The sequence below is a fragment of the Cynoglossus semilaevis genome, chromosome 16 (assembly GCF_000523025.1).
Source record: "Cynoglossus semilaevis isolate Cse_v1.0 chromosome 16, Cse_v1.0, whole genome shotgun sequence".
NCBI lineage: Eukaryota > Metazoa > Chordata > Actinopteri > Pleuronectiformes > Cynoglossidae > Cynoglossus > Cynoglossus semilaevis.
This window is the reverse complement of record NC_024322.1, coordinates 12,467,998-12,480,349: the sequence shown is the minus strand read 5'-3', so window position 1 is coordinate 12,480,349 and position 12,352 is coordinate 12,467,998. Positions and strand designations below refer to the sequence as shown.

At 41.6% G+C, this 12,352-nt stretch overlaps 1 protein-coding gene and 1 long non-coding RNA gene across 4 annotated transcripts in view; one reads left to right on the top strand and one right to left on the bottom strand.

The window, feature by feature from the left end:
- The window catches only part of LOC103392182 (uncharacterized), a 152,439-nt gene that overhangs the window by 71,851 nt on the left and 68,236 nt on the right, over positions 1 to 12,352 (top strand). The gene's annotated exons all lie outside the window — the stretch shown is intronic.
- nr4a2a (nuclear receptor subfamily 4, group A, member 2a) lies at positions 438 to 4,723 on the bottom strand. Of its 2 annotated transcripts, XM_008328739.3 has the most exons (8): positions 4,263 to 4,723; positions 3,767 to 3,868; positions 2,764 to 3,635; positions 2,246 to 2,375; positions 1,891 to 2,054; positions 1,308 to 1,510; positions 966 to 1,144; positions 438 to 866 (listed from the first exon to the last, which is right to left on the bottom strand). In XM_008328739.3, the coding sequence occupies exons 3-8, from the start codon at positions 3,631 to 3,633 to the stop codon at positions 610 to 612; spliced, it is 1,803 nt and encodes a 600-aa protein (XP_008326961.1). In that variant the 5' UTR covers positions 3,634 to 3,635; positions 3,767 to 3,868; positions 4,263 to 4,723; the 3' UTR covers positions 438 to 609. The 2 variants fall into 2 exon arrangements, with proteins under 2 accessions (XP_008326961.1, XP_024919315.1); XM_025063547.1 differs by lacking the exons at positions 3,767 to 3,868; positions 4,263 to 4,723 and having other exon boundaries at positions 2,764 to 3,737.

Here is a 12,352-nt window from a genome sequence, read left to right as displayed (position 1 = left end):
GGGAGAAAAGTAAAGTTGAAAACATGCGGGGTTTTTTTTTTTTTTTTTTCCTCTTTTCTGGATATTTTTGGAACTCCTGTCAGAAACACGTAGGCACAAAAGGAAAAAAAAATCTTTTCATTGTAACAAACTTTGTACACGTTATAAAGCGATGCACTGGCCGCACACGTCATCTATCGTAATATACAGTGTGTGTGTGTGTGTGTATTTGTGTGTACATATGCGTGTATATATATGTATATAAATGCAATATATTTTACATCTGCAGATTTGAGTAGAGCCGATGGTAAATAAACAGTAAGTGGTTGGAAAATCGGATTAATCCTGAAATTAATCCCCGATTCATTCGTTTGGCACTGAAACAAATGTGAAAATAAACAAGGCCTGCGCTCTTTGTCTTTTCTCCCCTTTTGGTAAAACAAAGATTTTTTTTTTGATTTTTTTTTTTCCCGTTGTTCTCTTTAACCGTCTGATTTTTTGCAATCGTTTCCTAAATAATGGCGTTCAAAATAAACGGCTCTGACGCACGCAGTCAGTCAGTCTGTTTTATGGAAGTGTTTTTATGTTGTTTTGTGTTTTTTTAGTTGTCCTCCATGGAGTCTGTCTGACTCAGAAAGGCAGAGTGTCGAGGAAAAGTTTGTCAATTATTGCTGGCGGAGGGACGAGATCTTCTAGTTTTAGGTAAAAGATGCGCTGCAGACCTTGGGTACAGAGAGTGCGCAGTTCTGGGAGCTTTCCCAAGAGTTTTGACAAGTAGTTGGGACGATTCAATCCACCGCCACTGAACGTCACTTGGTCCTTGAGGCAGTTTACTATCTTGTTTTGAAGATCCTCCACGCGCTTGGGTTCCTTCAGCCCGTGTCGTTCTGCAACAGAGGCGCAACAAGTACACGCGTCAGACATGGTTCACACAGAGGACGACAGTTCTGAAGTGTTCAGAACGCGCTGGAACCGCTTTGACGCACCTGTTACCATTGCCAGAGCTGCGATGCAGGAGAAGGCTGAGATGTCGACGTTCATGCTCTGGAGATTCGAAGAGAACTCCACGATTGCGTCCACCCACTCTCCAAACCCACGCACGCACTGTAGCCTGTGTAACACAACTCCATTACAAAAAATCAGCTTCCCCTCCACCGGGTTGGACCTGCAATTAATAAGAAACTGCCATTAATTAGGTCTGGAATTTTAACAGCCCTTTAATTATTGAGCAGCCATTAAAAAGCAAATCAGTGAGGCTTGAAGGAGGAGCCGATCATAATCGGGAGATCCTCCAGTGTTATTCTTTTCTGGTAATTGCTCAGACTCACCTGTACGCCAGCCGCAGCACGAAGAGTTCGAGGAAGGCGGATTCAAACAGCAGGTCCTGGTCCTGTTTGGGTAAATCAGAGAAGCCGGGGATCTTCTCCGCCCAGCCCCGGATGATCTCCATGGAGCCCGTCAGGAGGTCGTAGAACTGCTGGATGTGCTGAGTGTTGTCTCCAGCCATTTGGTAGTCAGGGTTGGACTGGAACTGGAATTTAATTTAAACAGCGCCTTAATGAGCTGCCTTAAAATATATAATCCGTGAAATTGCAAACGGCCATTTCCAAGGCAGTGAGAGCGAGGGCGCTTTTTACAGTTAAATTCATGTCCGCCTTTTTTATTAACTTCTCTATTTCACCCGAATTTACTTAGGGAGAAAATATGCCACATTAAAAGCCAGACAAAGTTAAGAATCTATTACTAAAAAACTTTGAAAGCCGTAAAGTTTTTTTATATATAAAAGCAGGAGTGAATGCATCCATTTGGTTGCCTTTTCTCCTTCAGACAGGTACACTGTCTTCATTTTTCTTCTTTTATGGGCACGGTGTGTTTTTTTTTTTATTAGTAGGACAGTGGTGATTTACTCACTCTGGAATAGTCCAAAGCCGACATGGAGGGGTTGGAGTCCACATGGGCCCGAACTAGTGCGCTTATGAGGCTGACAGGCGGCGAGGGTGGGGAGGAATCTTGAGGACTTTTGGGTTTGGACGGGAGGCGTCCTCTCCTACCTTTGAGACTATCCGTTCGGACAACTGTATGACAAAAAAAAGACATTTATGAAGTTAAACAAAAGAGAGAAGCGTTGATATATATTTTATATACAATTGTCATGCGTCAGACGTGGCTGCCACTCGTTTTACGCACGGTCTATTCCCATTAGAAAATGTCACAGCAGACACACGTGCTCTACAATATAATGTATTGCATGAAAATAAAAACGTACCTTCTCTCACCATTCCGACGACAAGGCACTTCTGGAAACGGCAGAACTGGCAACGATTTCTTCTGCGTTTGTCAACAGGACAGTTCTTATTTGCTAAACACACGTATTTTGCATTTTTCTGGACGGTGCGCTGGAGGTAAAAAAAAAGAAAGAAAAGAAAACACACATAAGTCATCCAGCAGGCCCCCTTTTTCAATGGAGTTGTAAACATGCAGTGGCTCTGCAGAGTGAGGACAGATGTGAATGATACAGTATCTGTCACATCTCATGTATGAGAACCAACAACAGGGAATAGACAACAAAACACAATCGTGCTTTTTTAAAAATTTCAATCACACCTTTGAGTCTTTTCCTGTTGCTGTTTTAAAAGCTCGTGCGTTATTCTTATTTTTCAAAATGAAAATAATTTCCAAAAATCGTTCTGCAAATGGTCTGGGCTGCAAGTTGCTTTTTTTTTTTTTTTGGACAGAATTCGTCGCAACTAGAAATGATTTACGGTGACACTCATGTGAGCCTACCTTGAAAAATCCTTTGCAGCCCTCGCAGGTTCTCACGCCATAGTGCTGACAGGCTGCGTTGTCCCCACACACCGCACACAGACCCTCGTTTGACGGAGATCCTCGGGACGGGGGCGATGGCACTTGGCTGTCCACCAGCTGGTGCCCGTGTCCGAGCTGCAGGGAGTGAGGAAAAGCCAGACCCGCTTGTTTCCTGATGGCACTGGGCACGGCGAAGCTCTGGCCGTCCAGGCCGCGGTGCGCACCGGGGCCGTCGTGGTTCATGGAGACGTGCAGGGGCCCGTCGAAGCGCATCTGGCAGCTGGAGACAGGAGTGCCGGGCGGTGACTGTTTGAAGGAGAAGAGCGACAGCCTGGACACGGGGTTCTTGCGCTGGTCCATCATGTGAGACGTGGCCGCGACATAATTTTGGTGGAAGCTGTGGAGAGAGCCAGGGTCCTCCCACATGTGATTAGGCTGGACCTGGAAGTTTGGCGTACTCGGAGCGTGAGGCGAGGAGGTTTTGAAGTACATAGGCCCAGAGTGGGACATCATTTCCTCCGTCTGAGGTGGCAGGTGGCTCTGCTGATGGTAGCTGTGCATCTGGACGTCCTCCACCTTGATCGAGGACTGATCTCCAGCGTGGGGCATCTGGTAGAGACAGGGCGGTTTAACGTCGTAGCTGGTGTTGTAGTTGTCCACGAATGTGCTGAAACTCGGGAGTGAAGTGGTGGCTGTGATCTCAGTGTTGGTCAAGTCCATGCTAAACTTAACGAACTCGGGCGTTAGGAAGTCGCAGCTGTATTCTCCCGCGGTGTGGCAGCTGTAGCTCTGGGTCGCAGGACTGGCTCCTTGAGGTGATGATCCATACTGAGCCTGGACGCAGGGCATGGCTGGGAGGCAAATCCACACAATCAGAATCATGTTCTGATAATAAATATAAAACTTTACCCCAATTATTATACATATATATGTTAAAATGACAACAAACTACAACATTTGATTCAATATTTTTAAACCATACCTCAAATCCTGTGGCAGTTTTTCGGCGACACTTGAAATGGATAATCTCAGGAGTTGTACGAGTGTCCGGATTTAAAAAGGCGACTCTGTCCTGGTTCGTCCCCTAATAAAACACCCAACGCTGTCATTTACAACAGTCCGTAAAATATTTGGAATAATCTGAATATAAATTCAAATTGCGAGGCGTAAGTTATATCAAATGTGTGCATGTTGTATTTATTTAAATGTCAGATTCTTCAGAATGAAGAAACCCAACTTTGCGCACTGGACATTCTTCACTATGAGGAATAATACAAAGCCAAAAGCTGTGGTAGTTTTAATTAAATGTCGGCCACATCCAACGAGCTGTACGGTTATTTTTTGCCTTTAATTGTGAAAAAAAAATTAAAAATCGTCTCAGCATTCCATCCAGTCCAGCTGTGCCAGAACTCCGTGCGCGCATCTAAAGCGCGGAACTCGGATCATGCAGCCAAGAAAAAGAGAAAAGTCCTTCTTACCTCTTTCACACCGGGATCGTGGCTCTCACTCCATGCGATAAGCATGCAGGGGGTATTCATCAATTTGTGTAAAAGCTCCCACTCCTGTGCGTCAGAGACCCAACAGTACCAGGACACAGACAGACCGAACTGCGTAACAACACGTACTGACAGCGACACCAGCTTCGACTACCCAGTCTTGGCCAATGTGGCTTTGTTTATGTGAGCTCTGGATGTCGTGGCCCACGTGTTTCACTGCGCGACGTCATCGGCGTCGACAGCTGCACAGACCAATCCGCATGGGAGGTTTCTGCAGCCCTTGTTTCTTGTGCTGAGCGTGTTTGGTTTGGGTTGTGTGTCCCGTGTTGTTGCTGCTGCTGCTGCTGCTGCTCATGCTGCTGCTGCTGCTCCCCCCCCACATAGACATGAGCAGAGATGTGAGTGCAGGTGAACCTGGATCAACTCTGTCTGTGCAGAGTTTGAATTCAACCCAGATGTGTTCTAACACTTCACGTCAGACTGTGTGATGTTTGGTTGTTAACGGCAGCTCTGCTATTATGGAATTTGGTCGTTTAGAGACATGTGTGAAATGTACTGTCCTGTGGACAAGGCTGAGGGAACTGTTGGATTTGTTCTCCCAGAAAGACAAAAATAAACATTTGTGCCTTTCATTATCAGTTTACACTCACATGAAGGTAATTGTGTGTGCAGTATTTGAGCCAAAATGAAATATCTTTGGATACAATTATAAACCTATAATGCTGAAAATAGTACTAATGTTTTTGTTTTTGTGTGATGTCATCGCCCATGTAACCTCAGCCACCTGCAGATGCTTGATTTTTTGATTTTAAAGACACACATATGTATGTTTAAAATATATTTTTAATATGTAGCAGTATATTGCTCCTAAATTGGGGTTGTCCACTGCAGTGAGCCGTCTGCTTCTTGTTGATCAATATCTCACTCAAAGCTGCATACGCTGTGCTTACTGCACTAGATAGATTAGATTAGATTAGATTAGATTAGATTAGATTAGATTTTATTGATCCCACACTGGAGAAATTGACGTGTTGCAGCAACAAAGAGAGACAGAGAATGACACAAAGAGGAGAAAAAAAATAGCAATAGCAGTTAAAAAAAAATAAAACAGAATTAAGTGTTGCTGATGTAGAATATTTCTAATAAAGGAGGGAGGTGGGGGGAGTGAAGGGGGGGGGCCGTCAATATTATTTTTCTTTATCTTCTGACAGGGTTACTGTATTTACAATTGTTCCAAATTTAGACCTCAGGAGGGGTGGGGTCTGCCTATTCATAGAGATGTTATTAGTGTATAGATGTGAGCCGGAGTCAGAGAGGAGAGGGGGAGCGGTGGGTTGTGGGTAATTAGTGGGCCTGCAGCCAGTCGTCATGTGAGGGGGGGGGGCAAATATTGTCCCCCAGAGAGGGAAGCGTGATAGGAGTGGGGTAGAATGGAGAGTGACGCAAAAAACTGCTCAAGGTGACGCAGTGGCCAAAATAATCTCGGGGCCTTATTGTTCTGCAGCGATGGAATTACTGATCTGAGTGTAATCTTACAGTAACACCTGGTAGCCAATCACAGTGGCCTACTTTTTTTTTCCTCCATACATATTGGTCTGGGCAGAGTGCCAAGAAGGAGATCATACAGTATGTGTGTGTGTGTGCGGGCAGAGACGTGGAGCCACATGCGTGTAAAGCAGACAGAATTGTTATTTCTAGTCTTTATTATACAAATACACAACAGGACTCCCACCAGTTTTTTTTACTGTACCCAGAGCACTTGAGGACAGAGTGTGCATGGGAAGGACGTAAGGAGGGAGGGGGTGGACCACCACCACCACCACCACCACCCAGCACCAGTGTATATTCTGTACAATCCCACCTCTAGAGGACACTATTGTTCACCAGCCATACATCACACTGCCTCTGTTACTTACAATTAACCTTTTAATTAGCCTATACCCATTAAGGCGATGTGGTCACGCCCAGTCATTTTCAGGTGGGCATGATGGCAGCGTTTGTAAATTACCCATTACACTCAATGTACTGTGAATACTCCGAGGAAAAATATTATTGTCCTGAAAGTTCTGTGATAGGTTGTAATTACTCTGACATCCCTCCCCGCTGCCAGGGCCGTTGGCTGTTAAAAAACATTTCACATTGGCATCTTCCACGGGAGGCTTTTAGTCTGACACCTGAGAGTGAAACGGGGTCTGCAGAATGACGTGTGTCTGCAAACAGCGCTGCCATTGGCACTGCGTGGTCAGGCTGTCTATCCTTACAGCAATTAGAATTAAATTTGAAAACACAATTAACAGTTTAATTGACCATTTCACTGGAGAATAATTAACTTCCCTTTTTATGTGCTCAATTAATTGGGAGTCATTTCAATGAGAGGTGAATTTTAACCACAGAAGTTCTTTCTTTTGGTTATGCATTAATTTCGTTTTTTTTTTTTTTTTTACCCATTTTGTGTGTTTACCATACTTTACATATACTTCATTACCTGGACAACGCTCTTTACATCTGCTGCCTGATGTTGTCATTACACTCCAGCGTCAAACACTTCATTTATTCAGTGCACACTGTCAGGTACTTAAGATTACAACTTAACAAACACGTGATGATGAGCTCGTAAAATGCAATGATTTGTGACAAGGTAAATAGAACATTAGGTTGAAGCAATTATTTCCTGCACGACTCAGTGCGAAATTTACTAATTTAGAAATACTGCTTGTTTTTCAGTGATAATAGTCATTATTTCCCGAGCTGTCAATAGCACTTGACTCCTCAGCACCTCCTCCCACGACCTATAAACAAGGCTCTGGCCTCTCACACTACAACATGGCTCTGAATGTTTTAGAGTTCAGGATAAGTTGAATGGTTTATTGCAGCTGGAACTTAAAAAACAGCATGAATGAAAAGGATGCAGTGCTTCCTGATACCACTATGTGACACTGCATGTTCTTGGTTAACATGTAAAAAAGTATTTGGCAAAACAATACAATTTTAAAGGTGATTCTGTTAACCATTTTCAAGTTTACATTTACCAGATTTAAGTTAATGTGAAAACTCCTTTTTAAAAAGGCACCAAAAAAAGTTAGCAAACATTGTCACGAAACTTAAGTAAATAAATAGCCAACTTTTTTTTTCTTTAGAGAACGCCAGAGACTTTATGGTTTGTAATGACTAATACACAGGCCCACTGGATCAGGTGCATCTACATAAAAGTACCTGTCACTGCTAACTTTCAGGTTCGCTGCCAAACTATTTATCCACACTGGCTACTGGAACAAAAATAAAACAAAATTGGTCCAACGTTCTGTGCTGGTGTTAACACCAGAAAAATCTGATCTTTGTGAAAAAAAAATCTTTTAAATTATTCACCTTTTTATTTAATTCCCTTCACTTAATGATTGAATAATAATATGGATAATTATATTATTATTAATGATAATTACAATTAGCCATATCAGAATCTCGCATAACTATCACTATACTTTGACATTACTAATGCTAACAATTATTACTGTTAATTGAGTAATTAATAATTACTTAATTAAAAATAATTATAACATATAATTTATTTAGCATCATTATTATTATCGTCATTATTATTAATATTTAGCAGGCATTATTATTATTATTATTATTTCATACCCCTCCTCCACACAGATTGGCCAGGATCATCTTTACTCCAGGATTTGACTCATTCAAGGGAAAAGGACTAAACTGCTTTGCCTTCCTTTAGTAATTCTTTCTGTCTCAGTTACTTACAAGCAGCTCTTGATCTGAACCTGGATCAAACTCTTTCAGGGACGGCGGCTCAGCTTCCCTGTGCTACGTGTGTAGTTTGCACGACCCTCTGGCCGCTCACTCCTGCAAATCTCATTTCCCTTCCGAGCACCAGCAGGTATCAAACTCACTGAGAATTGAAAAGCCCGACCCTGAAGGCATCCCTTTGCTCAGTGTCTTCCTTCCATTTCTAGATTTCTACTTTACAAGCTTAAATGTCTACTTAATATGCTTTAATGCCTGCTCTTTAGAGCCGGGGAGCACTTCATCACTTTTATACACCTTTATATAACACACTGTTAACTAGCAGTGCCTTATGGAACAGCTTGTCTTGCAGCTGGAAGGCGCCTCCATGGCATGATGGAGGTACCTGTTCACCATTCACAATGAGACAGTAAAATGGGAATAGAGGCCTGTGCACGGCGCCGTCGTCTATATCAGTCAACCATGAATATTCATGAATCACAGTGTCATGACATGCTCTGTAATTGGCAGCAACATTAGCAATGACACTGCTGGTATCAGGTCCTTGCATATTCATGTGGTGGGGCAATATTTTCTCCTGGTGTTGGTTTCTCTCTCCCCCCTTTATCCATCTCTCTCTCTCTCTATGTCTCTCTTTCTCTCTGTTTTTGACTCTAAAGTGAAAATGTATTCTGAAGCTGCAGGTGTCCTGCTGCCACAATCAATTGCTGGCTGGATTGTGCCCCAGTGAAAATCAGACAAACCATTAGTTTCTTTGCCGTCCTCTCTGATTAATAACATATCTGAATCGTAAAAACCTGACAGGACTCTAAATAGTTTAAAGGGATTCTCCTCTGACCTGAAGGACTCATATAATGCTCTGCTATTAACCTGGGCTAATGCTTTTCAAAAGATCAGCGGTGAGTGTATTGATTAATTTAAAAAGTAATAAGCCCTGGTTATTGGATGACACAGTGTGTTTGTTGTATTAGATGATATAACACATGCGTTTGTCTCCTTTAACTCCAACCACACAGACACAGACACAGGCCTTCTTCCGTTGTTGTGTACTATCCCAGCTGTGGTCTCAGGGGTACACTAATGGTACCATGTACAAGTGCTGGGGAACTATTTATACCTAATAGTGTTTTATAGACACAGCAGCACAGCCATGTCTGAAGTAGTCACATCCTTTACTTAAAAGTCTCACGTGCAACATTTAAGAGAGTTTATTGGCATATATTATCTCTTTAAATGCATAATCAATTTGGAATAAAACTAGTTTTCATTTCCTTTCATAGCCTTTCATGTCTACTATAGACAAGGGACATGTTTTAAGCCTGGACTATAAGTAAAACATGGACGGTGTTGTCATGTTACTGCCTGTGGTTGGAAAGGGGGAAAAAAACTGTAGTATTTGTCTGGTTTCAAAAGTTACTTCATACAGTATATAAGTCACTATATATCACTGAGATTCAGAACTGGGCAGTACTGCACTGAAGTTGTAGTACAGTTGTAGTAGTATAGTGTGTTAAAAATACAGGTCTTGTATTCATGAAGACTGGAGTTCCAAAACATTTCCATGCCATAACCCCCCCTCCAACAACATTAGCTTCTGGCCCAGGACCCCCTTTGCAAATCCACAAAAAATGCTAAAAAAAAAATGTAAAGAAAGATAAACTTCAAGAATGTATTTTCTTAACTTTATTTATTATTATAAAATTATTAACAAATCTGTTTTAAGCACTTTATATCCCCACTGCGTTATAATAATAATAAACTGTTGTTCTTGTCCTTTTTGCTATAACAACTTTATAATCTGTATAAACTCATCTTGCCGCTGTCACATGAGGTGCATTCAGGCACCAGCGGAAATCTGAGAATTCGAAGATCATGGCAGTTTATGTGTTATACAGTTCAGGACAATGTGGTTGTAAAAATATGTATTTACAAAATACAAAAAAATAAATAAATTTTTTTTTTTTTTTTTTTTGCATTTTTCTTCCCTCTACTTTTTGGAGGGCCCCCTAGTGCCCCCTGGTGACACAAAGCCCCCACTTTAAAAACCACTGCATTAAGATATCATAAATTAGTTTAATTTAGCTTACTCTTGTTACTTTCCAAAGAGAAATAAAGCTAAGAAAACATACATGTTGGACTTGGTCCTGTGGATTCGGCCTGATGTGTCCATGCATCAACTACATTACCATCTTTACATTTCTCCTGCCCCTTTCTTTCCCCTGGATCACCAGCTGAGCCGTGTCTTCCCAAAGCCGTAGGAGGCATGGCATTCCAGGGGCAGATAATAGAATTGCTGCCAGGTGCAGAGACAGGATTTTCCTTTTATTATTTCTTGTTTGTCCAGAACTTTACGGCCAGTGTTAGCAGACATGGTCCATGGGAAAAACCTGTGCTCTGCGGGGGCTCTGAATTGCAATTATTGTGTAATTTTTTATATATATTAAATGTTCAGATTGAATTCAAACAAATACAGTAATGATCTAATTTCCACATAATGTAATATATTTGGCAAATTGCGTAATTCTAGAAATAAATAAATTGACTCAGTGCTTCTGCATGTGGTCAGTGGTCTCTCCAGTGATTAGTTATTTATCTACCCTTCCTCAAACCCACGCACTCAATGTCGTATATTTGTTTAATCAAAAAATGTCAATTCAAATTCAAATTTTCCAGAGCGTCATGTAAAGATAACTCCAGTTATGTAGCATCCTGTGAGCTATTTCCACCTCTTCCTAACAGATAGTAGATTATACTGTTGATAAAGTGCATCTGTAATGTGTAGATGACTAACAACCGCAGTCAGAGGACGTCATTAATCTCTCTCTCTTGTGCTTATTTAAGATAATCCTGCACCATCATCCTTTTCAGTAACACGTTTCACAATTAGTCAGCTTTGTTGGCTGTCATGTCTCGGCGCCATTTGTCTGTGTGCCACACGCAGATCATGTGATTAATCTGGATAGACAGTGTTTTTGAAATGTTATTGAGTTTGGGATGTAAACAAGCGTGTGATGTATAGTTTTTTATTGCTTGATGCTGTCTGACAGCTTTGTCAACGAAAATGCATGGCTTCCTTCTTACTAAATCCATCATGAGGAATATAAAGACATATGCATAATAATGAAACACATTTATTAATATGTACTGTCCCCTGGAGTCATGTGACAATGAAATGGATGGCTGTTTTTTTTGTTTGTTTTTTTTGCATGGATGCTGTGTATCGCATGTGGAAACAGCCGTGCAGGTAAAACAGTCCACATGGATGAGCTCCTAACCAGTCGGGGTCAGATACTGTCTCTAACAAACTAATGGGAGTCCAATAGGTTGTCTGTGAAAACCCAAAGAGGTCAAGCACATCTGCAGGTCAAAATTTTTTATAGCAAAAATAGATGCAACAAAAAACTACATATATACGATGGCCAGTGGTCGTCAGGCGACTGTACTTGTTTAGCTATGGCATAGGATTTGCTTTGTGGCCAGTGAGGCAGCTTCACTAGGATTCATTAATAATAGGCCCTCAAACAGTTGCAAAGAAATCATGTCCCTTAAAATGAACTCCTGCTTGTCTTTATTTGCTTGAAATACTTGATTTAAAAAAAAGATACTTTGACTCATTGTTGCTGGATATACACACTAATATGTGGCCAAATAATTTGTTTCCCCTTGAGTCAGTCTATGGCTGACTGACACATTTATCATATGGATGTGAGGGTCTGTAGACTGATTAATTAATATTGTTAAGGAATGATGAATTGACACCAAATATGATAATGATAATTATTATGAATGGTGATTACTTCATAGCGTTCCTATGATTGTATATATGCATATATAGCATGTAGGTGAGAGGTGGGGGTGGTACCTCCCCCTTCCAACCAAATGAAGCCCTCTACGTCACGACTCACTGTTTCAGAAACACTCCTTCAAAACCATTGTTTTTATCGACCGCCTTGGTAGAAAAATTCATTGATTGTTTCCAAATCTGACATTGTGCAAACGATGGTGAATTGTTTGGAGACAAACTCTGAGTGGCCAACTGAGAGGATTTTATTTTTTTGTTCTTCGTGGCACACTTTTCTTCACCCCCTGCTGTCACCCACAAATGGTCATTCTCCACTCTGATGTTGCATAACCTCATTGTCATTGTGATGGAGCTGCCTCCACTCCGTCTCTGTGGAGCTGGATCACAGAACTGTGGAGCAGCAGCAGCAGCAGCACGTTTGGACTGAGAGGATTTCTTAAGTCCATGGCTTTTAATCCAATCACCAAAACACAGAAATGTGAACGATGACTCTTTAATTCTCCTCCGCCCT

Coding starts and splice junctions, on each gene's coding strand:
- nr4a2a (XM_025063547.1), bottom strand. CDS start 3,666: ATGATTCTGATTGTGTGGATTTGCCTCCCAGCCATGCCCTGCGTCCAG. Junction 2,055..2,245: donor CGTCGGAATGGTGAGAGAAG/GTACGTTTTTAT, acceptor TTTGTCATACAG/TTGTCCGAACGGATAGTCTC. Junction 1,145..1,307: donor GTGCTGCGGCTGGCGTACAG/GTGAGTCTGAGC, acceptor TATTAATTGCAG/GTCCAACCCGGTGGAGGGGA.